Genomic DNA, 24,506 nt, shown 5'->3' on the forward strand with positions numbered 1-24,506 from the left:
TCAATGACTCAAATGTGAATGGTAAACTGGTCTCAGGTCAGCTTCCTGTATTCGCGCGAAGCCGGTGACCACGTGTCTCAATCTGGCCTGCCAGCGAGCAAGATGGCGGCGCGGTGGAGGGGGAAAGACGGGAGTTTAAATGCCAGCAACGGCGACTTTCTGTGCAGCAACAACCCCAGTCAGGTACCGGTGTCATTAATTGAGGTGATCTGGCATCAGAATAAGTGATCCGGGCGGCTTTCGTGGTTGCGATCAGGCCTGTTTGACCGGCACATGCGCGCAGAGCGACACGTGGCTAAAACGAGGCTGCTACTACTGAGGGAAGTGATCAGGGAGGCGGCCAGTCCGATTATTAACCTACAGTTTGACAGATACAAATGCGGAAATGACACACTGAAACACTAGTTTATATCATCAATTGTCTTCTCGTGTTTGCTGTATTTGGCATCGTCGTGGAACTTTTACATGTTAGACCTGACAGGGAAGAACAAGATGTTCATACAAGGCTGTTCCTCCCATCCTCCTCCCTTGTACTTCACTCTCCTCCACCTGGAATGATTTGTCAGCGATGCACATTAAATGATTTCTTTGTCTCAAGCCTGTTTTCCGATCCAGTCAGCCTAGCACTGGGACTGTGTATGTTAACCAGGAGAGCAACTGGCGACTGGTTCATGGTCCCAGTTGGTGATCAGGGTTCTCTGGTGTCCTCAACCTGAACTCCTCTCACTTGCTCACGTGCCCTAATTTCTCTTGTACCTGCTGGTACTCAACAGAAATTCCAGATGTCACAACCATACTCGAATTGTTATGGACTTTTATAATAACTTCTAAACTGCCTCCATTGTTTTTTAATGCCAGAATAATGAATCCATCCATCCATTTTCTTCCGCTTATCCTGTTAAGTGTCGCAGGGGTTCACCAGTCCATCACAGGGCCAACACATAGAGACAGACAACCATTCACACTCACATTCACACCTACAGTCAATTTAGAGTATCAATCAGCCTCGTCCTCTCTTGATGTCTTTGGACTGTGGGAGGAAGCTGGAGTACCAGAGAGAACCCACACAGGAACAGGGAGAACATGGAGACTCACACAGAAAGATCCTGTGATGGAGCCGGGACTGGAACCTTGAACCTTCTTGCTGTGAGGCGACAGTGCTAACCACTGCACCACCGCGCTGCCCAAATAATGAATCAGTGAAATGAAAGCATTTAAAAAACAACATGTTAATTTAATAAACCTGTGGTGTACAGCTTGTCTCATTTACAATTCACGTTGCAACATACGCAGCCACGTACCTACAAGTTCCCCCATGGTTCCAGAATGTAATGTTGACTCCATACAGAGGTATCAGCTCTCAGACCAGTTCATATGGAGGTTGATTTCTGTGGGTTATCTTCTGCAGTTTTCCCTGTGCAGAGGAGGAGACGTGAATGGCGTGGACATGGACCCCCAGTCCTGCATGGACCACTCCATTTTGGCTATCTTTGAAGACTCCACTGTTTCACCAGAGGTCAGAGTTCAGTCGCCACAGTAATCTACACTGATGTGTTCATTACAAGTCCAAACCATCCACGCGTGTTCATGTAGTCATAGTGATAGTGATGCTGCACAACACATTTTTGGCTTCAAGTGGTGGATTTCTAGTGTATGGTTTAACCAATCATCTGCAGTGAAGCAAAAGGGGTAGTTTCAGGCTCCGGATTTTCTTTTTCCACTTTAAGCCTCACATAGTAGTTAACAGTCAGTTTGGACTCTGCTGCCATATTTCAGGACAAGAGTGGAGGGGAGGGCGAGAGCGAGACCCTGCTGTCAGCTCTGACCGAGATGCTGGACTGTGTGGAGGATGATGTGGGCACTCTGTCTCCCTTTGACACCCTGCCAGACACCAAGCTGCTCACCTACCAGGAGTATAGAGACATGTCATCGGTGGGTGCACACTCGCTGACAAGCAATATACACAAGCCTGAAAGAAGTCATTTACAGTGGGAAAGGCAGTCTTTTCATCATACTAGATGCACTAAACAGGACAGAGGTGCTTGTATTTTTGAAATGGACATGTTTAAGTAAAAAGCTGCACTGTGCTTTTGTACTAACATTTGAAAAAAACAACCAAAACTGACTTGCACGCTCCTTCAATGAATTTACACCCAACAATTCTCCATCAGCAGCACATCCTGCACCAGCGGCAACGAAAACCTTCCTTTTAACAGGCAGGAACGGTGAGCACATCCAGGCTCAATCCTTCTGCTTTGACCAGTTGGGGGGAAAGAGAGCAGGAAAATGGGGTAGAGACAGGGACAGATAATGGAGGAAGACAGATATACAGAAGGAAAGAGAGGGACAGAGATAAAGAGAGAGAGAAAGGAGGAGAGAATGATGGACAGACGGGGACGTGAGCAGGTGATGCTAAGGGTGGCAGCTTGAGGCTCTTCAGGTCTGTAGCCTCCTCGAGCAGCAGCAGCAGTCAGGGACCTGGGAACTGGGGAAGCACAAAGACTCTGGAGAAGAACATGAGTTAGTAACACATATGAGTATTTGATGACAGAGAGGAGGAGGGAGAAGCCCAGTGCACCATGGGAGATCCCCCAGCAGCCTAAGCCTATAGCAGCATATCTAAGGGCCAGCCTAAGCAGCCCAACTATAAGCCTGATCAAAAAGGAAGGTCTTAAGTCTGCTCTTAAAGGTAGAGAGGGTGTCTGCATCCTGGACCGAGACTGGGAGATGGTTCCACAGGAGGGGAGCCTGATAGCTGAAGGCTCTGACTCCCATTCTAATTTTAGAGACTCTAGGAACCACAGGTAACCCTGCATCCTGGGAGCGAAGGGTTCTACCTGGATAATAAGGGACTATGAGCTCTGTCAGGTATGAAGGAGCCTGACTGTTGAGGGCTTTGTATGTTAAAAGAAGACTTTTAAATTCTATTCTAAATTTAACAGGAAGTCAATGCAGAGAAGCCAGTACAGGAGAGACATGGTCTCTTCTACCAGTTCTAGTCAACACGCGAGCAGCAGCGTTCTGGACCAGCTGGAGAGTCTTTAGGTACTTACTGGTGCAGCCTGATAGGAGGGAGTTGCAGGAAACCAGCCTGGAAATGACAAAAGCATGGACAAGTTTTCCTGCATCGTTTTGAGACAGGATGGGTTTGATCTTAGCGATGTTATATGTAGACACTCAAGTTCATCTTTTCTCTTTATATCTTCCCATCAGGATGAAGTAACCCTTGCTGGCAAACTAAAACTGAAACGTGATGGAGATAAGGAAGAAAAGAGACTGCAGCAGGTGTTAAAACAACAAAGTCACACATTGTTTCACACCAAAAATAAGAAAGCAGAAAGTGAGAATGTGGAAGTCTTCACTTCCTCATCTCTGGTCAACCTGGTGAGGATCATGCACCCCTACTGTCTGAAGCTGCATGTGGAAGGGGAGGAGAGGGGACCGGCTGCCTCCTCCTGGAACAAAGTGAAGGGAAGCGACACCTTATTCTCTCGGGAAGAAATCTGGAAGTATGAGAGACCCACCGGAGACAGTGATGAAGAGATCAATGTTGTATCTGACGAGGAGACGCCTCTGAAACAAGCGAAGGAGGAAGAAGATGGAGAAACAAAAAGAAGTGATGAGAAACTGCTGAAAAGTGTTCTGTTGAATGGGAACTCACCCAGAACTCCGTCATCCAGAGAAAAGAAGAGAGTTCGATTTGGACCTGTTCAAGTGGCTTCATTAGATGAAACTATGAAAACGGAACAGAATGAGAAAAATGTTGTTGCAGCGCCACCAAACAACACAGAAGCACCTGCCAGTCCAACACTTAAAGCCTTAACAGCACCATTGTCTAGTAAAGACAGCCCTGAGGCTAACGGACTACAGCCAAAGGGTCAGGCTAAGACCAAATCGCTGAGCCTCCAACAGTACAGACAGCTGCGTCAGAGAAGGCAGCCTCTAGTGGAGAAGCAGGGGAACTACACCACCCTTTGGCCCTCTGTAACTGAGCCCCCCAAAGAGTTGACCCCCATTCTCTGTTCTCACGGACAAAGACCAAGCAGCTGTGGGCCAAAGACTGCACACCATCAGGTGGACTGCATTGGGAACAGCACTTGTCAACACCCCAGAAACAAGCAGTTCTCCCGTCGTGCCCCCCTATCCCCCAGGCTTCCCCCAGGAGAGGACAAGCCCACCTTTCCTACACAACGCCGTGGATACAAGTGCCCTAGAACTGAAACTGCCTCACCTGCTAGTCCACTGCCAGATGTCACAGTGGACACAGCTGTAAATATTTGCGAAAGCAGGGAAAGTCCAGTCAAGAAGCTAACACTGCTCAGCAGTGACCCACCAAATCCAGTCCTCCTCCCCCTGCCCTCCACTGTCCAGTCCAAAGGAGACTCCAACAACCAGGACTCCAGCATGCCAGAGATCCAAATGCAATCACAAACATCCTCCTCAGACCCAAAGCCAAAGCAGGATTATGGGCCAAAGTGCACCAGGACTCAGGAAACCAAACCTTCAGGTATTTCCTCTGGCTCTCCAGTGATAACACAAAGTGAATTTAACTCAGATCACAAGATACCACATGAAATCAAGATGGTGTCAAAGGGTCCTCAGCTAACAGGTCCAGACCCAGCAATGTGTCTATCATTGCCACCTTACACCAACCAGCCCACAACCTGCCTTCACACTCCACCGCCAGGGAAGGGGACGTTACCAGAGGGTCCCTCCACTATTCCTCTTCCCGACGACCAGTCACCCCAGCTCAGCTGTAAAGAGACGGGTCCTGACAAGACTTTTAATGTCTGCTGTTACCCTTCAGGAATTGAAGCCCCTGACGTAACCAGTTTACTGGAGCAGTTTGAGGAAAAACAAGGTGAGTGATGCGTTCCGTCAGATGTTGACGTCTGATTTTATTATGATGATTTAGCTATGCTAACGTATCCGAACCCCTCCCTCCCTGACAGCTAAAGAGGAAGGTGAGAGCAAGCTGGAGACCGCACACAACTTTACAAGATCTGCACCCCCTCTACATCTGCAGCCACACACAGAACAGGAAAGATCTCAAGAACCAGAATGGAGCGCTCCAGAATCTAGAAAAGCCACTGGGAATCAACCCGATGTCCACATCTTTGAGCACCTGGATATCCTTGAGCCCGTCGGCACTGAAATCATCCTCAGCACTCGAGAAGAGCACTTATTAAGACGCAAAAATCCTCCACCCAAGGCCATTCAGATCATTGATCCCCGCCCACTACCGGCCAAGAAGGCAAGCGTTCCAGAGTTCTCTCACTGCTCACCTCGCGTCTACTCATTTGTATCCTTCGATCATGATTACTGCGGTCCTCTAGATCATTCACCTCCAAGTGGTACTCAGCGGAGTGGAGCTAAACCCTTGATGCTCAAGGACACTGATAAAACAGCTGATGAGGTGCAGGTGACCACCAGCAGGTCAAGTGCCAGCTATGAATGCAAAAAACAAGCCTCTAACGCTGAGTTTACCACCACCGTTCATGGTAAATATGAGGTGCAGGACTCTGAAGACCACAGGACCAGATCATTTTCAGATGGGGGTGTCAGTGAAGATGGCACTGCTCCTTGCACTCTACCAACGCCTCCACCCACCCCCCCGAGCAGAGGAAGAAAGAAGAGAAGATATCGGAGAAGCTCTCCCAATTCTGACTCCAGCTCTTCTTCCTGGTCATCATCATCCTCTTCCTCCTCAAGCTCACCATCCTGCTCTCCCAAAAGACCAAGGTTAGCCATCCTTTAATATCTGTGTCCACCTTCAGTCTCTCTGTTGGTCTTTAGTATGGAACTGTATCATGTGTTTGTTTGTGGTTGCAGGCTCCATCACAAACGCTCTGAGAGCAGCAGCTCCTCATCCTGCTCTGTCTCCTGCTCCCCACCTCGCCACTATAGGCTGTCTAGATCCAGATTCAAAAGGTCAAGATCCAGATCTTGGTCTGGGTCCAGGTCTCCATCGCCATCCCTGCGGACTTGCCGTAGACGCTGGAGGGATGTTTACAGGTGAGTCAGTGAATGTATGGTGGGGATGCCTTTGGAAATTCTTGGTACTTTTTTATTCTGTGCCAAAAGTGAACACGCCTCCGCAGGTTTTTTGCTACCCTACATTTTCATTGTCATACATGCAGCAGTCCTAAAACAGAAATACAGTTTCATATTCCTGTCTTACAAGTTGGTTTTACTACAGTTACACTGAGAGCAATTCTTTCACAGCAGTTCAGAGCTAAAAACAGACAAGACACTGACAAAATGTTACTTACAGCCTGTGGCTCGGTGTCCTCCTCACGACCATGTAAAGAGGGGACAGCAGTTGCCTTCAGGATTAGCTTTTTCGCAAATCCAGCATTGAACTGAGGTTTGGTTGGGAAACGGCTGTCCATGAAGGCGAAAGAGTTACTTGCTCCCCCGAAAACAAAATTTTCCCATTACTGCCTTAATTCGTCTTCTTTGGGAAGTCTAAGCAAAGATAAGAAGTGTTTGCACCCCAAAAAAAACACTTTCTGTTAGCCATTTTGATGACAACACCTGTAGCCTTGTAGTCTGCCTCCGTCTGGGCGGCAACCCCACTAGGCAATGAGACCAGGGCCATGTGAGTTGCCGTATATGGAGCTTCCCCTGAAGTTGTGATGTCACAAAATGAGACTTTTTAAAAAAACTCCAAATCTGAGTGTTTTCAGCAGTGCAGAACCTGAAACTGACCCCCGGATACTTTAACACATGCTTACCTCATGATAGGACACTTCCACATCCTCTAGAACAAGTATCCAACATTTTAGATATATTCTATGAGTCTGAAAAGCTGGAAACGCATAAAAGGTCCCCTTTAAGAATTGTTGTCAATCTGTTCTTTTACCCAACAGCAGCAGAGAGTCCAGGAAACTCCAGAGAGAACATGAAGCGAGGATTCAGAAACTGAAAGCCATAGTGAGTAAAAGTATTTCCCGGCATGTCCATTGATGTGTTTTTGGTATTTAGTTGGGCATTGAGTAATGACAAAAATCCTGTCACACAGGATGAGCGCCGAGTCGTGTATGTCGGCCGCATCCGTAGGTCCATGACACACGACGAACTGAGAGAGCGCTTCTCTCAGTTCGGAGAAGTAGAATGTGTTTCCCTTCACTTCCGCGATAAAGGGTAAGAACACAGAATCAGCCTGTCTTTTATGTGGGGAGTTTGTATTTTTCAGTATTAAAGATCCTTCGTCTTTGGTTCCCACAGTGACCACTATGGGTTTGTGACGTTCTACAACATGGAGGATGCATTTGCAGCCATCGATAACGGCGGAAAACTACGACGGCCTGATGAGCTGCCGTTTGACATCTGCTTTGGAGGACGAAGACAGTTTTGTAATTCCGACTACGCTGATCTAGGTAAGACTCCAAAAATAAGGACAAGTATGTTAGTTTAACTGTATATTTACTACTTCATCGAGGCAGCAGAACACATAAAAACAATTTGAGCTGTAGCAGATTCTCATTATTTTGCCCCCCGTGGTTCTTCCCTCTCTTCCTCAGATGCAAACAAAGTTGCAGAGCGCTCTCTGGTCAGGAGCAGGTTTGAGGAGCTGGACTTTGATTCGCTACTGAAACAAGCCCAGAGGGGACTGAAAAGGTAGCAGCGATGACGAAGACGACCTGGATGTGACGATGGAGGGACAAAACATGACGATGATGAACCTCAGAGCTTTTTGCTCGTACTTGTGTAGCAAAATTTTGTATGTTCGTCTTTTTTGTGTGTGTGTGTAATGTCTGCATACAAATGCAGTTTTGATGTTAGCACTCATCACATCATGCATTAGTGGAACCCACTCAAAATATCTGTTGCATTCCGTAACACTTGATACGTTTTTGTATATCTGTACATGAAGAATAAAAGCTGCTCGTTGTATTTTCTGAAGAACTACCAACATAATTTATTCATTTTGAGTAAAATCCAAACAATTTTTTCTTTCAGCAACATTTGACTGATAAACTTGTCTCGCTGAATTAGTTCAAGCTTCACCTGACGTCTTGTACAGTTTCCCTCAAAATTCCCTAGCTGATATTTAGATGATGACATGGAGCTCCAAACCCGAAGCCCCTCAAGTTGAATTTGTTCTGAGTCTTCCATCAGCCTGATGATGGAGGTTTGATACCAAGTCTCTCTTACATTCATATAAGATTCTCTCCTTGTGCAAACCATAACTTAGCCAGTTTGGCAAGTAACCAGCATATTCAATTGTGATGTGGAAACAGGAAGCCACCAGTTGGCAAATGCTTTCAACGCATTTTTTTATGGAGCCAGCAGTCCCATCGCAACTTCCCGACCACACCATATGCTGCTTCGCTTAATCCCTCTCCGCCATGGCCCAGCATCTCAGCCACGTGTCCTGACCAGACTGTAAAAGTGCTGAATGCTACACCGTGGCCTCCCAGTTAGATCTGCTGTTCCAGGGTCCTGCCGTCTCCCATTGGTTCATTTTCACACTTGTGTAGCTCACCTCAAGTCAGCTGAACCATCCCTAACACGATCTGCTAAAGCTTCCCCCTCATTAGAAGACACTGAAATCAATATTCTCATTTCGGCTCCAATAGCAAAGTTGCCATGACGACAGTAATTCACAAGTGGTTCAGTGAGGTTGAAGAAAATTCTCTTGCCATATGCTGATAATCCCAGTTGACGTTGTTTAGATTGTATGGGGAGCTTGCTCATACTGAGGCTTCGTTTGATGAACAATACGATGATACTAGTGGTACCTGCTTTGAGGAGTCTGAGAACAAGAGCCAACTTTTTCCTCTTGATTTATCAACTCAACAAACATCTGAAACCGTTTTCACAGATTCACTGTGACAGAAATATTTGTGGGTTTTTTTTGTGCTTTGTACAACATTTGTTACTACATCATTTGTTCCATTATTTGTCATGAATTAGTTATCAGTAGAAAATTTAGAACATTTTGTGTCATATTATAATGCAATTTGCATCAAATAAGAAAGGGGGTGGTACATGGATCTGGTGGATTGTCCTGGTATTTACTGTACATCAGCTTGATGAGGACTGATGTATTTGAAGATGGGGGGGGGGGGGGGGGGGGGCACCTAATCATCAGTATTTATTCTTTTCCGCTTTCGCTTGCTTGGAAAAGACGGCAACACCTCTTTGGATATTTTTTTTTAATGAGTACAGAGTACACCCTGCTGGACAAATGCTGGGACTAGTCAGAGGAGCTAAAACATCACTTTTTTATGACGGCGTTACGAAGCAACCGAATCGCTTTAAAGTGAGCTGCCCCTTTAAGAAACAGTCCCTTTAAGACGTTCGCCCTGTAGCTGGAGACGTCAGACAACATGCGGCGGCAGTAGTGAACTTCAGTCCACTAAACACTAGCAAATATTCCTTCGAGTCCTTACAACCGCAGACTTTAGATCCTGGCAGCGCCGTGTTGCATAACTCTTCAACCTGACTGGCTTGCGCATGCGTGTTAAGACTGCAATAAAAGACAATTAGATAAAGGCTGCAACAGAAAGTCATGAGTGATAGCTGGAGCGTCAGGGACGGGAATACAGAAACACCATGTCAACAGCTGGCGATGCCAAAGGGAAGACGAGCGGGACGAGGCGCTTCATCAGCGGGGTCGTGGAAGGTGAGCGGACCGGGAATCAGGGGCCATAGATCATAGCAGGAGACCCAAGGGCCCCGTTGGAGACATAGAAACATCTACATCAGGCTGCTGCTTCTACTTCATTGTTTCGCTGAGAAGCACATTTTCAATTTGGGTGAAATTTTAATGTCACTTAAGTTTGGTGTTGTTTAACAAGTTTACCTTTGATTGATGCAGGCTTTTATGGGCGACCATGGACTATGGAGCAGAGAACAGAGCTTTTTAAAAGGTACGCGACCTCTTTTGCTATAAACACGAATCACTACTGCAGGTGATCTTAAAACGATAAAGATAGATATTAGATAGTAAGACATTCTGCTTGGGTGTCATCCCTTCCCTGTGTTTCATATGTCTGAATTCATTTAGGTCCAGGCTGTGTGAAAGTTAGAATATTTGATAAACTGTTTAATCCCATGAGAGTGACATGATATTTGGTGTGATTGTGCGTGGCAGGGAACAAAAGTGGGGTTTGAACACATACCTGTACGCCCCCAAAGATGACTACAAACACAGGATGTACTGGAGAGACCTGTATACTCCCGAGGAGGCAGGTGAGTTTGCCCACATCTGTCACCCCCTCATGTCCTATCATATGTTGTTTGATATGGATGTATGTTGAAACATGTGGGCCCGTTTTTTTGCTCACTTATTTCACCCACATCTATGACAAAGGTCGTTTGATTGCAGGTTTGGTTCTCTGATGGTCTGACACCACCCAGTATAGATTACTGGTGCGAGCGAACCAGATCCAAACAAGCTGATCAGTAGTTGTTTCTCTGTCCACTTAAAATGGTAAAAATGGATTTTAAAGCTAAAATATTTGCCACTCATTCAGCAACGCATGTGACCCCATTGTCTAACCCTGCAGATGCTGGATCTACCAACAGCATACTGCTTTTTTTGAGGGCTGTGCTCAACCAGCCCCACGAGTCCAGTCCTGGCTCCAGGAGGATGCCTTGGTCTTTTCCCTCTGGGGCAAAGTTACCTCACTAGAGACGTGTCTGATCATCAGGGTATCAGAATAGCTCATAGTATTGACCCTCACCTAGGACTAATTGGGGGACCCTATCAGTAGCTACAACTCAGCTCCCAGGATCCCAGAGACAGACAAACCCCTCCATCACATTAGTGTGACAATTCTCAGATGGCTGAAGGAGTTCAAGCACCTTGAGTGAGGGTCAGATGTAGCACAAGAGAGACAGACGGGTCACAGTGATGTCAGCAGTTATGAGACACTGCCTGGATCTGTTGTGGTGAAGTGGAACCTGAACTGAGCCAGAAAGAGAAACTCTCATTTTCTCATTGATTTACACTCAAACTCTCATCTCTGCTCTCATGCTGTGGGTAGCAACTGACAGAAAATGAATAAAAGTTTCCTTTGCGAAGTGTCTGGGGTTTAGCCTCGGAGATGACTTGAGGAGAGACTTGGGAGAAGGAGAGGGGTCATCATGATCATTGCTGCCTGCAGCTGGAGTATGTTGCTGGGGCGATGAGGGATGTCTTGGTGACCTACGTCAGTCTGTTGCCACCATGACTCGGTCCCAGTGAGGCGTCAGAAGACAGATAGTTGCTGATATCAGGATCTTCTTTCCCTGCTGAGTTGCAGTTTCTATCGTAACCAAAAAAAACGTAACAAATGCCTTCTATCAGAGGTTCTGGATGTATATCAGTGTTTCACCTCTTAGGGCGTGATTATCTCTGTAGAGACCTTGGTCAGTTTTAATAGCTGCTTCCAAACTGAATGGCCGTGTTTTTGTGAAGTTTGACCCTTTTAATCTGCCGTACGCCATCAGTGGACTTTGGGCCACCATTTTATAAATGCCTACCTTTTACCTCTATCACAAAATCCGTTTTAAATTTTATTTTAATGAATTCAGACCAGGGATTCAGACCACTGATTCAGACCACTGATTCAGACCACTGCATAGCGCTGTGGCCTCACAGCAAGAAGGTTCCGGGTTCGAGTCCCGGCTCGGGCGTGGGATCTTTCTGTGTGGAGTTTACATGTTCTCCCCGTGCCTGCGTGGGTTCTCTCCGGGTACTCCAGCTTCCTCCCACAGTCCAAAGACATCGAGAGGACGAGGCTGATTGATTCTCTAAATTGACCGTAGGTGTGAATGTGAGTGTGAATGGTTGTTCGTCTCTGTATGTTGGCCCTGCGATGGACTGGCGACCTGTCCAGGGTGAACACTGCCTCTCGCCCGTTGACGCTGGGATAGGCTCCAGCCCCCCCGCGACCCTTGCTAGTAAGGAATAAGCGGAAGATGACGATGGAATTCAGACCACCAAAGAGGCTTCATGAGCTTGTTCAACAGTGACCTCCTCATGTGACAGCAACTCCTCTGGTTCCTCTCAATCCTCTCCTAGAGCAACTCATCACCCTGATATCTGCAGCTAAAGAGCACAATGTCAACTTCATCTATGCGATCTCTCCTGGTCTGGACATTACTTTCTCAAACCCCAAAGAGGTTGCCGCCCTGAAGAGGAAACTGGATCAGGTAGGACTTTGTATGCTGAGGTGAAGGGTGAAGCCCAAGAGATAATTTAGTCTGAGCTGTATTTAGCTTTATTGCTCTCTGAGGTTTTGATTTGGAGACTGTCTTCCTTTATATGACACACAACTGACACTGCTATAATAATGAGTTTAAATCCTGATGGAATAACCCTATAAAGAAAATTTAGACCTCACATAGTTCCCTTATCATCCAAACAGGGATTTGACTTGATTGCAGGTGAGAAATATTCACAGAGACCTTTAGGATGTCTGACTGCGCCCAAACCACCCGTCTCTTCTTCAGGTCAGGGACTTTGGCTGCAGCTCTTTCTCTTTACTCTTCGATGACATCGAGATAGAGATGTGTCCGGGTGATAAACAAGCCTTCAGCTCCTTCGCTCACGCTCAGGTGGCCATCACTAATGAGGTGTACCAACATTTGGGGGAACCTGAGACCTTCCTCTTCTGTCCTACAGGTCAGGCTGTAATACACAATATTTTTATTCCTGGTTTGAATACAGCCATTGTGTTTAAAGCATGGAGAAAAGAATACTGTTACCTCAGAGGTTATTCTCTCTGTCTCTAGATTACTGTGCTGTGTTTTGCAGCCCCAATGTGTCTCAGTCCACTTACCTGCACACTGTGGGGGACAAGCTTCTGCCAGGGATAGACATACTGTGGACTGGTAAGATCATACCAAACAAGAGTCCCACCAAAATAAAACATTCAGTCTTTGGTCAGATTTATTTGACCTTCAGTACGTTTAGGACCAAAAAGAAAACTGCTGCATTCATTGTTGTCTAGTTTTTCAATCCTGCCATGATGTGAAACAATCCTCTGAAATTTTGATATTACTTAGGTCCAAAAGTGGTGTCCCATAAAATCTCAGTGGAATCCATAGAAGAGGTGTCCTCCATCCTGAAGAGGGCCCCTGTCATCTGGGACAACATCCACGCCAACGACTACGACCCACAAAGGCTGTTCATCGGACCCTATAAGGTCAACATCTACGTACACCTTGATGGATGAAAATGTTGCCAGTATGAACCTTGTTTGTTGTGGCTTGACTTGCACATTTAGGAGCTCTTACTTACTTGTTGGAACAATACTAATACTATGATAGACAATATTCAATCCATTCACTAGATAAACCTGAACTGAGCCTGTTCCTTATGAAGTACAGCTGTTTTTGTTTTGTGTCAAAGAATCCAGCAATATTTGTCTGAAAATCTATGGTGTCAGTACAAATAAGTGTTCATAATAATATTTTTGGCTGGAATTTTCATTATCCACATTTTCCAAAATATAGAAACACATCAGCTATGTTTATTTATCCTAGAGCTAAGTAATACAGACTCAATGACCCATGGTGCCCTGCCTGTAGTTCCAAAATATAGCACTAAAAAGCCATTAAATAATTTGATAACTGTGCTTCCTGATCTTGTAACTACATTTCTTACCTGTCTGGAACACTGACTGACACCCTGTTAATCCAGATACAGCCACAAAAAAAAGAGCCTAATATTAAAGCCTTTAGGTGTTGATTAAAAGATTATGCAATAATTTTTTGACCTTGGGATCTGTATTTGCTAATAAGGATCGTCCCACTGAGCTGATCCCCAAACTGAGAGGAGTACTCACTAATCCAAACTGTGAGTTTTACCCAAATTTCGTGGCCATCCACACCTTGGCCACATGGTGCAAGGCTGCTGCTGACAGAGGACCAAGGGATGAGGAAATGGGTGAGATTCATGTCTTATAGCTCGGATTTATTCCCAATATTGAGTCAGTAGCTGAATATTTCAGGGTACTCGTGATTATTGCCCTCCTGTGTCTGACCCACAGGCGATGAAGAGCAGGACCCTGGCTATAGTCCTCAGAAAGCTCTGACCCTGGCCCTCACTGACTGGCTGCAGGAGTTTCTGAGTGCAGATCAACTTGGAGGTTTGTTTTATCACTGCTAGGCCCTGAGGCCGCTGGTGGGTCGGCCCTCCTCATTCTCTCTCCTCACCTTCCAGCTCACCTCAAGAAGGAGCCGTCTGGTGAGGAGCCCATGCAGACAGACATGGGAGAAAGCTCCTATGTTCCTGGACCAGGGGAGAACCCACTGTACACCGCTGAACCTCTGACCCTGGATGACCTGAAGCTTCTGTCAGACCTCTTCTACCTGCCGTATGAACACGGGCCCACGGCCAGGACCATGCTGCAGGAACTGGACTGGCTCAAAAACCACAGACAGGCTGCCACTGCTGAGACTGAAAAGGCCAGTTACAGTTTTACAAAATGTTTGTCATGTCGTACCACCTTTGCACAGTTGCTTCACCTGCTGCTCTTTCTCAGTCAGCAGAGTGGTGTTCACGAGCGCAGCGCTTTGATGACATGTGCGAAGCGGTGGTGCAGATGTTCAACCGCCTATCAAACGCCCCCAACCGCAGCATTCTGTACGACCTCTACAACTACATCTGTGACATCAAGAGTGGAGTCGGTCTGGCTCAAGCCTTCGTGAAAAGTCTGGGTGAGACTACACGAATCCTCTAATGATCGATGGAAACCACGAGTGTGGGAGTAGCTGCTGTCAAGTATGTTAGAAGAGGGACTGATTCATTCTAACTGATGTGCCTCTTGTTCTGGTGCTCGTCTGTTTCAAAACCCCCGATGTCCTTAATATTTCAGTGTTTATCTCAATAAAGCTTTTGAGATTAGCTGCCCCTAACATTTAAAGAACAACGCTTTTAACAATCCCCAAGCTGAATTTATTGAAGGTAATGTCCTGGAGAACAAAGTGAAAGACCTACATCACATGCATATCAGCAAAATGGTTCAAATATGAGCCTGTACTTGGTGTTCGCTGAGGGATTCAGTGGGGGTTGCTGAGTTGGTGACTGGTGTTGGGTTGATGCAGGTTATTACCATATTGATTACTTTCCAGCCTGGGCATTTCCCTTAATCAGATTTAATGTGATAGTGATTGCAACACATCCGTATCCTAATCCTCTATATTTATTAGACTTCTAAAAGTCATATTTTACACCAAAAGGCACATTTTCGATGACAGGAACCTTGAGTACTGAGAGGGAAACCTCAGAATCTCCCGCAGTAAAAAGCAAAAAAAGAAGGAAGTGTGACAGAAAAGAGCCAGTTATTATGCATTTGTGCTAAAAAGAATGGGGTAATGTGACAAATCATGTTGTTTTCATGGTTGTCCCAAAAATGTGATCCGTTTAAAATTAAAGTTGCTCAGTTTAGCTTCAGATGAGACATCTTGTTTGCCTTCCATAGGAGGGCATGGCCGACCCTCAGCCCAGCTGATGACTGATGACCCTGAACCCTGGGGATTTAGGGGGGGTCTGTCCGGAGAGTTCCAGGTATACACCCACCTTATTGTCTTCCGGATAGGAACGCATAAGAATGCCATGTGATATATTACACCCATCCTTTGTAATTTGAACACCTCAGTAATTGATACAAGTCAACATGAATTTTCTATATATGTATGCTTGCAGAGAATGCTGCCTTGTCATGGGAGAAGGGACCTGTTCAAGCATCCTCCCATGACATCAGTATACTGCATACGGCCATATTGCCCCGAGGACAAGGTGAGGAGAACCTCTTCCTAGACCACAGGATGGTTTACAAAATTCATCATGATCATGTGGTATTGATGTTTGTTCTAGATGGAAGTGCAGAAGATTTTCTGGGAGATGCAAAGAGGACAGGGTAAAGCCCCCTTGATGGCTCAGCCACCTCTCATTAGTGACTGGTGAGAAAGAGTTGTTTTTTCTTTTTGCTTTTTTTATTCTTTCATGCCTCCATCTTAACTCCACCTCTGCCCCAGTGCAGCCTGTCAGCAGGTGAAATCTCCTCAAGCCCTCAGTGTGCTCTGGTCCTGGAGGATGAGATGGGGGTGTGTGGCTACACACTGGCGCTCACCGACGCCAAACTAGCTGCAGCCAAAATTCAGGTGAGAGTTTGGGTCATTCAGAGGTAAGATTTCATCTTTGTTAAGATTGAATGTGATATCACTCAACTGTGTTTTTTATTTTAAGAGGGTGATATGTGACCCAGAATTTGAGAACTTCCCCTCCATGATCACTGCACAAATGCTTCCCCGAGTCACTGATCCCTCTCCAGTCAAGTGCATGATTCGTCAGATGCTGTCGTCCATCAGGAGCAGTGGTAGGTCATGACCTAGCACAAGGAAATGGTCAGTAACTGCTTTGCTTACTCAGATGTAAAATTAGTGTTGCAAGTTGTTTGATTGCCCACAAGGAGGAGCTGTTTAGTGCTCGGACAGGTTTGCATCTGCTAATGCGCACTACACACATTAATTCTGTCACCTATACACCACGGCGATGAAGAATTGCAATTCAGGTAACTCGCAAAACCCATTTAGTATCAAAGTCTGTGTTTGCTTTTCAGGGTCTAGAGGAGTGTTCTGCGAGTTGAGGGCGAGCGATCGAAGAATGATTGACTTCTACACTAAACTAGGTTCCTTTAAACCCATCAAAATGGTCGGTCTACCGCAGGATGTCCTCGCCATAGGAACATGCCTGCAAACACTCGATAAGGAATGTCCTGGGGTTTCAGGTGTTTCCAGATAGACCTGTTGTGTCATGTGATCCAATAATCCAGTATTGTCATTTTATTACAGATTAATATCAGGTTGTCAGTTTATCATTTGGCAGTGACTTCTTACATTAGTCAGAAATGTTGACTGATAATTGTTTATCTGTATAGTGACAAGTAATGTGATTCAATACAATTCAATTTGTGGACATGAAAATTATAAAATGTTCTGTGATTCGTTTTTGGAGTGCAATAAAATGTTTTATTTGCGAGAACTTAATTAAAAATGAGACATTCAAACAAGAGGACAATTTAGTTCTTTGAGAGTATGCAAACAATATATTATTTGTTCATCTTTAAATAAAATATTTGTTTGGATCGGTTACATATCCCTGACTATCTTATAAACGCATGGGAGATATTTTCTCCTGGCTTACTCATAAATTCCACCACCCCACTAAAAATAGAAGAGGAACTTCAGTGTGTCTAAACCGGTTTGATCTAAAATAAAAAAACAACTAATTTCAGGTAGTTTCAGGGCATTCATCACGATTTTGTTAATGTGCTTGTGCTGTTAAGCTGTGTTCCCCTGAGAGTCTGACCAGCAGAGTTTGGGTGCAGCAGACAGATGCATAGTACCTGGTCTTAGTAAGCATTCATAAACTTTTTTACCCAGAATCCTCTGGGGCATCAGTAGTGTCTGATCAGAAAAGGATTTTGAAGTCTAGGTTCAGACAAAAGCATCAATCTACCAGCATTAATGAAGAAGTGATACTTCACCCAAAAGAGTGTAATTTGCCTTTGAATGACTCACTGTCACTGTCACAAAGACGTTTAATCACTCCTCTTCGACTTCCTGGGGACTTCTGAGGCCTTTAGCATGAAGCTAATGGACACTAACTACCAGCAACAGCAAAACTCGTCCATAACTTCTGTTTTGAAACTCTCAATGTGAATAGAAAGACTTGGACTATACTGGATGCTGGAGTCACCAAGAAGTCATGCGGGTTGACTAACTGAAATGGTGAGTAATCAAAAACGTATTGAATCAAGTACCACTTTAAAGACTGATAAGATAACATTGATAAAGACTATCAGTATACATTCCCTTGCTTACCTCAGTCATCCTATAATTAGAGATATCATTTTGGTAATTATGTACTATTGGAGAATGTAAGAAAGATAAGAGTTGGATGGAATACTCAGGAACCAGCCTTGTCCTAATCAAATGAATTCCAGCCCTTCATACTTCACATCACCTATTTTTTTCTCAGGCATCAGTAGCCGGCCGTCAAGTGTGAAGGCAATGATGTAGGTGGCGATCCTGCCAGCATCTTCCTCTGATTTCAGGGCTAGAATAATTTGATCATCTGTGTCCGGAATGAATTTAAACGATGAGAATCCATGGGTGGGGTGAAAAGGGCCGACATGCTGCACTGTTATGTCACTAAAGTCCGCCTGACAGGACAGAAGGATGTTAGCGGCACGCCGCTCATCTGCGCTCTCTTCATAGTGCATGTGACTGGCACGGCGGGGTAGGAAGAACCAGCGCTGCAGACGCTCGCTCCATGCTGCTGATTCATGGATGAGGTAGCCTGAGGAAAGGGAAGAGCTGCATTGGAAGGAAGGAAGAAGGTTGTGTGTGGAGACACTTGTGAAAAAAATTGTCCAAACCTGGTGGTTGGATCCCTGCAGCACTTCGCAGGGCGTTGTAGTATGGCACCCATTTCTCATGATGCACATCACCATGGTAGCCGACAACTTTCACCCACTCTGGATTGTTGTTTAGTACTTCTCCTGAAGTTGTAGTCCACTCCTTCCCAAGGCCGCCAACATACAGCTGCTCATCCTTCACTGCAAGCCACTCAGCTTTAAACCCTGCATCACAAAAAAAAACAAGTATTATTCAATGAGTTCAATTGATGCTAAGCCTTTATATAGCACTAAATGTTTTGATATAACCTAAAAAAAAACAACGCATTTTTTTCACTAAGTGTAAACAACTGAGCTGTTTAGAAATTTTGCTCAGGGAGAACAAAGCACAGAACCAAGAGGTCTCAAGGAGACAAACCTTTGGAAACAGAGCCATCACCATCAGGTAGTATCACCCAGGGAACCGCCTGCTTGCCCTCAATCCTGTACACCACACCGGTGCGGTCATCCACGCTGTACAGGTGCCCATTAAATGCCACCAGCTCAGAAAGCTCCATGCCTGCAGCAGAGGTGAACAATCAACACCCACAGACACATATTTACGATAACAGATAAAAAGCTATCGCTTTACCTCGGCCTTTCTCTGCCAGATGACTCTCCAGTGTGACTATTTCCGCATCCCACTCAACATCCAGTCTGTCAGCATTCTCTGAAATAGTCACGTATCCAGTTTTCATGTAGCTGAACCACGTCTCATCCTTGGAGCTACGTGATGCTGTATCCAGGTCTGCAATCACACCGATTCGGTACCTGATGCCGCTGATTGTCTTCACAGGCGGAGTTAAAGGGTATGTGTCATTGTAAGGCTTGTCCCACTTCTGTCGGCGGGAGAGGCTTTGTGCTATTTGTCCGTTCATGTCACTAAAGACGTCATCACCACCTCGCATGTGCAACTGAACACTCTGAATCCTGTTACGGAAGTAACCAGCAGGAGTGTCTCTCTCCCCTACTGTGCCGTGCAGGTATAACACGAGCACCAAAGCCAAGAGGGTCACCACAGTGATTGCCCGCCATTTGAGGTGGAAACGTGAGTCTGACATGGCAGACTGGGTCATGGATGCCAAGGCCAAGGCTAGGCCTCGGATAGCAATGACAAAGGACCTCATGGGCGTATCGTCTGTATCCTCACGACCATTCTTGGACTGGGGCTGAGGACTACCACAGCCTGAGACAAAGAGAGAGAAAAGTGGGTTTTTATTTAAATGTCAAACATAAGATCCATTTTTGATCAGTGAAGTGATCGGTGATAGAGGCTGTGCATGAAACTTCATCTTTCTTGCTGCATTCTATTCTAAACTAAACTGTTCTCAGGTGTCTTGTATTTCTATAAACATTTAGAGTAGAGATGATGAACAAAGGGGAGGAGTAACACGTCAGAAAAATGGGTTGTTGTTCCTCTTGTTCATTGTTCATAACAGAGCTTTGTTGTGGGTTGAGGCAGGAGCTCTAATATGCATACTGAGTAGGTAACTGGCACATCCCACTTCCTCTGGAGGAGGACTGCAATTTGACCTCATTTTGTTCTGATGTTCATCTCTATAATTATTTATCATGCTGTGACTAAAATACATTTGTGAACCACATGTGGGTAAAAACACAGACAACTCTGCTTTTAGAAATAGTGAAGGATTGACTGTGTTCTGTAATTTTTAACACCATCAGGTGTTCCCCTGGCCTGAAGTAAAGCCCACCCTCAGCCAACAATTAGTGAAAATGAATTTAGGGTTATCTGATGTTTAGATGTCATACAAAGGGGATGAACAACCAAACATTCTGGTAATATGCTGCCCCCTATTGGTTTGGGGTGTGTTGACGTGTTAATGAGCTTGTTTTCTTTTTACAGATAGCCCCTTCAAACCACATTACAAGGCTGGGATGCTATGATTATCTCCAAGTCTAAGGGCGTGTTTCCACTGGCTCACTTCAGCTCAGGTCGCCCGTTTCCACTGGCCCAACACGGTACTAACATTACCATTTTGATCCCTGTTCTGCTGGGGTTCCAAGTGAGCTGAGTGGGGACTAAAATGTGCCATAAACACATAGCGGGGCGTTGATTGGGTAACTTACCCGCTTACATAATCTACTTCATATCATTTTAGCCTTGGCGGAATACTGGTCGTTCGCTTGGTAAAGTCTTTTATACTTTTCATGGGTGTTCTGTTTTGCCGCTTGAAGCCTTGCCTGTCTGTCGTCCCTTACTTTCAGTTTAAGCAAAAACCACTGCCTGAGCAACAGGTATAACGCTGCCTCCATGTTGTCCATTATTATTGTTATGTCACACACAAATTAAGCCGGGGAACTCTCGGCCGGTGAGTCCACCCACACTGACGTGGTGCCCAGAGCTCGTAGATACACACCCGCACTGAGCCGTACCGAGCCGAAGTGAGCCAGTGGAAACATACCCTTATACTACTGTGATAACTGGCTACCAATTCAATTTATATTAAAAGTCTTTAGTATAGTAATTCTTGAGGAACTGTGAATTGTTATGACATTTGTGTGCATTCGTACAAATAGAATAACACACAGAGTCATTTTAAAGATTAGACCAAAAAAAATGAACTGGCACAAATGTGAATCTTTAAATCAGCATTCTTCACCTGAACCTGAACATGGACAAAACCCTGCATCTAAAAAGGGTAAATAACATGTAAGACAATTACCGTTTAAAGTACACGGGGAAAAAAAACTCTTGAAAAGAGGAGGCTACGATGAAGCAACTGAGCAACTGTTACTGTTTTAGTCTCAATATTTAATTATAGATATGAAAAAAACGGATTCACAATCTTAACAAAAAGCCTCACAATTCTTAAGTGAAATGATTTTCTAACTCCCTCCATTGAACCTACATAATCTGTTGTCTGCTAGATCTTTTTCTCGTAATTACAATGCAGCGAGTCTCTTTTCCTGCAGTTTAGACCACAATGTCATTGATGTGAATCTGTCTCCTCGTAGTTCTGAATACTTAAGACACAGTGCTATAATAAGGCTATCTGACTTGCTGAAGCAATACCCAGGGGGCATCAAACATGCAATTAGAAAAATAAATCACAACCATTAAGCCGCAGAAATGGTCACAAACAAGACATTTGGCAAACAGTTAGTGTTGAAGTTTCAGACTACAATCCCCTATACATGGGTTAACAAAAACCAGTTTGTTGAAATATTTGCCAAGAGGCTCAAAGCGGCCCTACTGAAGTGGAACAAATCATCTTACATCACACATACATAGCTGGTAAGGACGTTTTTTTCTTCTCTGCCTCTTCAGCTGCTCTCCACATCATTTTCATACTCCTCACACACACACACACACATACACACAAGTTTTTTGCAATGGCCAACAAATAATGCCCTTATTGTTACTTTTGTAAGCATGGCCCATATTTCCCATCCCTGCGCATCACAAACACAGCCCCACTGTATGCCATATAAGAATTCATTCATTCACCCGTTCTTCGCCTCTTGTCTCCTGAACACTCTGTGACCATCATGTTGCTCTTGCATGCATCCAGTAATAAACTCTACGTCTCTGCAGACTTTGGTCCCACAAATGAGGATAACCACTGTCTTCTCTGGCTTTCTGAGTCTCCTCCTATTCTCTCCAATTCGCTGTCTCAAGTTATTGTACAGAGAAGACAAAAGGCTACACTAAAACAGATTGGGCTGGGCATGGACTTATACTGTGAAAAGTTGCATGTCTGATTTTTAATAATTAATTGAAGGAAGAAGTGGGACATCTAGTCAGCAATAGGGGGCACATTGAACCTTCTAAAATGAGTTTTAAATCAGTTTTGGGAGCCAAGGTTAAGATGTAAACATCCTTTGAGTTTCAAACTTAGAACCAGCTATCACTGTCACTTTCTCGACCTGACACAATCTGTCAATCAACAGAATGTTCATAATTTCCAATTTGTGCCTAATCAGGTGGCATGGCTCAGAGGTAGAGTGGCCGTCTAGCACCCGAAGGGTCGCTGATTCGATCCTCATTTCCCCCAGTGACCATGTCGAAGTATCCTTGAGCAAGATACTGATCCCCTAATTGCTCCTGATGGCCCTGAGATAGACTGGCGACCCCCTGGTGAACCCTGCATCTTGCCCAATATCAGCTGGGATAGGCTCCACCCCCAAAAAAACCCTTACCACATAAGCAGTACAGAAAGTGGCTGGATGTGACGAATGAATCAAGCAAACATTATACTAGGAGTACATCAATTTTCATGACAATACTCAAGAAAACAGTATGAAAATGCTGAAGGACATGCCAACCGATTTGATTCACTAGCGCCGATGTCACTTAATTGCTTGATATCATTTGGGTGGCTGTCGACATCACTGACATTACCCCATCTGAATGCTTCATTTGACAACACATAGCATCATCAATCAAACATAATCAAATCCCAATGCTTCATTGCTTAGGAATCCAGGACCTCAGTGACTCACCTAGTGACTGATTTTGTGGCATTAATTTGGAATCTACTGGCCCTGACCCCAGGTGCCATGGCACAAAGAGGCAGATCCTGGAGATTAATCCAGGTTTCTCAGGGACAGTATTTTACACACCATAATGTATGCATGCATACATCTCCCAGTTTTTAAATTGCATTTCGACACCAACTTGCCAAATTAATGTTTACAGGCCATGATAAAAAAAAAACCTCTTTACTGTTTAATCATTTCTACACGGATTTCTCTGTTGTAGTGCTATACTAATTATACTGAGAAGTGTTCCTTATGCTTTGCCTAAATAATTCATACAATGTAGTTGTGACCATGTCGAAGTATCCTTGAGCAAAATACTGAACACCTAATTGCTCCTAAAGGCCCTGCGACGGACCCGCGACCGGCGTCTCACCCAATGTCAGCTGGGATACTGGCAAAGGCTCCAACCCCCCGACCCTTAACGGATAAGCGGTATAGAAAATGTAAGGATGAATGGATGTCTGATGGGCACCCAAGGTTGGGATTCACACTGAAAGTGCAGGCGACCCGTCAATCAATACACAAGAAGCTTTAATAGAAGTTACTGGTTGTACCCAGAGCCGACTTGACTCATTTCGCAGTAATACGAGATGCAACAGGTAGCCTCGTCATTCCCTACCTTCGGGACAGCTAACAACTTGAAGACATTTTAGTTTCAGTAACCTAAAGCTGAACAGCAGTGTCCTCTTTAGCCCTGTGCTATTTCAAACTGGATAAGGACAACTAATCGTTTCTAATATCCGACTGTCCCCAAACAGCCACGATGGCAGAGGGACAATAACGACGAGACATCGGACACGGTTTATCTGTCATATTACAACCTCCATTATTTTAACTTAATTACGTGGCTGCTTACAAACTATGAGTTTTATTATCTAAATTATTCTTCCACTTACAAACGCCAGCCACCAAAATGACGTTAGCTAGCACCAGCTAGGCTACTTCAGCTTGCTAGCATAAACATTTACCAGGCTAAAGTTACTTGACCAGCATCTTCCCTCATGGCCGAGTAGAACAAACCTTTATTCATGGCCATCTTCCTAACCTCGTAACTTACCTGGAACAGAGGCTCTCCAAGTCCGCCCGCTATATCATGGTTACAACTAATTTACTTTACGAGTGAAAGTCAGCGGCTTCACGACGTCAGCTTACTCCCAACGTTCGCCCCTCCTGCCTGACTGTTGTTCGACGAGTCCAACTCAACCGCTGTCGTGGGCATCCAATAACCGGTTTGTCCACTGAGCAAATATCTATTCACTGAGGGTTTTCATCTCCTCTTAAGTTTTTAGTCTGCAGTCTTTAGTCAGCAGTTTAATTGACTGCAAACTTGTAGTTGGATACATGTTTTTTTGTTTTCTTTTTCACACCAAAGCTGCAGGGTCTATGTCCACAATAATCTGAAAGAAATAAATGTGTGTGATTTGACTATCTTTTGAAGAGTTCATCAAGTCGACTTAAACTTGGTGTGTGCATTGCAGGTGCCTCAAAGAACAGGATGGCTTTTGAAACAGCAGAGTGAGAGGAGGGACAGGATTCTGGATAGCTTTTGAGATGAAAGACTAAGAGACTGGACGGCACGGTGGTGCAGTGGTCAGCACT

General features: G+C 44.9%; 2 protein-coding genes across 2 annotated transcripts; one reads left to right on the forward strand and one right to left on the reverse strand.

Moving 5' to 3' along the window:
- On the forward strand, nucleotides 1-17,035 carry ogal (O-GlcNAcase like). Its single transcript, XM_086210014.1, has 28 exons — nucleotides 1-183; nucleotides 1,409-1,516; nucleotides 1,777-1,932; nucleotides 3,214-4,861; nucleotides 4,953-5,742; nucleotides 5,833-6,015; nucleotides 6,873-6,936; nucleotides 7,025-7,146; nucleotides 7,231-7,382; nucleotides 7,527-7,623; nucleotides 8,364-8,391; nucleotides 9,532-9,634; nucleotides 9,830-9,881; nucleotides 10,106-10,203; nucleotides 12,020-12,150; nucleotides 12,451-12,622; nucleotides 12,733-12,831; nucleotides 13,006-13,145; nucleotides 13,744-13,888; nucleotides 13,992-14,090; nucleotides 14,165-14,413; nucleotides 14,491-14,661; nucleotides 15,426-15,511; nucleotides 15,650-15,742; nucleotides 15,821-15,906; nucleotides 15,987-16,107; nucleotides 16,193-16,322; nucleotides 16,566-17,035. Exons 1-28 carry the CDS (start codon nucleotides 19-21, stop codon nucleotides 16,745-16,747), a joined length of 5,670 nt encoding a protein of 1,889 aa, XP_086066140.1. The 5' UTR covers nucleotides 1-18; the 3' UTR covers nucleotides 16,748-17,035.
- Nucleotides 16,861-24,148, reverse strand: cant1b (calcium activated nucleotidase 1b). Its single transcript, XM_086210859.1, has 5 exons — nucleotides 23,965-24,148; nucleotides 18,997-19,590; nucleotides 18,784-18,924; nucleotides 18,387-18,590; nucleotides 16,861-18,307 (listed from the first exon to the last, which is right to left on the reverse strand). Exons 2-5 carry the CDS (start codon nucleotides 19,529-19,531, stop codon nucleotides 17,937-17,939), a joined length of 1,251 nt encoding a protein of 416 aa, XP_086066985.1. The 5' UTR covers nucleotides 19,532-19,590; nucleotides 23,965-24,148; the 3' UTR covers nucleotides 16,861-17,936.
- Between the last annotated feature and the right edge of the window lie 358 nt (nucleotides 24,149-24,506).

This window comes from Aulostomus chinensis, chromosome 8, assembly GCF_037954235.1.
Source record: "Aulostomus chinensis isolate RoL2024-O1b breed Wild chromosome 8, RoL_Achi_v1.0, whole genome shotgun sequence".
Classification (NCBI taxonomy): Eukaryota; Metazoa; Chordata; class Actinopteri; order Syngnathiformes; family Aulostomidae; genus Aulostomus; species Aulostomus chinensis.

Coding starts and splice junctions, on each gene's coding strand:
- ogal (XM_086210014.1), top strand. CDS start 19: ATGGTAAACTGGTCTCAGGTCAGCTTCCTGTATTCGCGCGAAGCCGGT. Junction 7,383..7,526: donor TTCCGACTACGCTGATCTAG/GTAAGACTCCAA, acceptor TCTCTTCCTCAG/ATGCAAACAAAGTTGCAGAG. Junction 15,743..15,820: donor CATATTGCCCCGAGGACAAG/GTGAGGAGAACC, acceptor TGTTTGTTCTAG/ATGGAAGTGCAGAAGATTTT.
- cant1b (XM_086210859.1), bottom strand. CDS start 19,531: ATGAGGTCCTTTGTCATTGCTATCCGAGGCCTAGCCTTGGCCTTGGCA. Junction 18,925..18,996: donor TCTGGCAGAGAAAGGCCGAG/GTAAAGCGATAG, acceptor CCTCTGCTGCAG/GCATGGAGCTTTCTGAGCTG. Junction 18,591..18,783: donor TGATGGCTCTGTTTCCAAAG/GTTTGTCTCCTT, acceptor TTTGTGATGCAG/GGTTTAAAGCTGAGTGGCTT.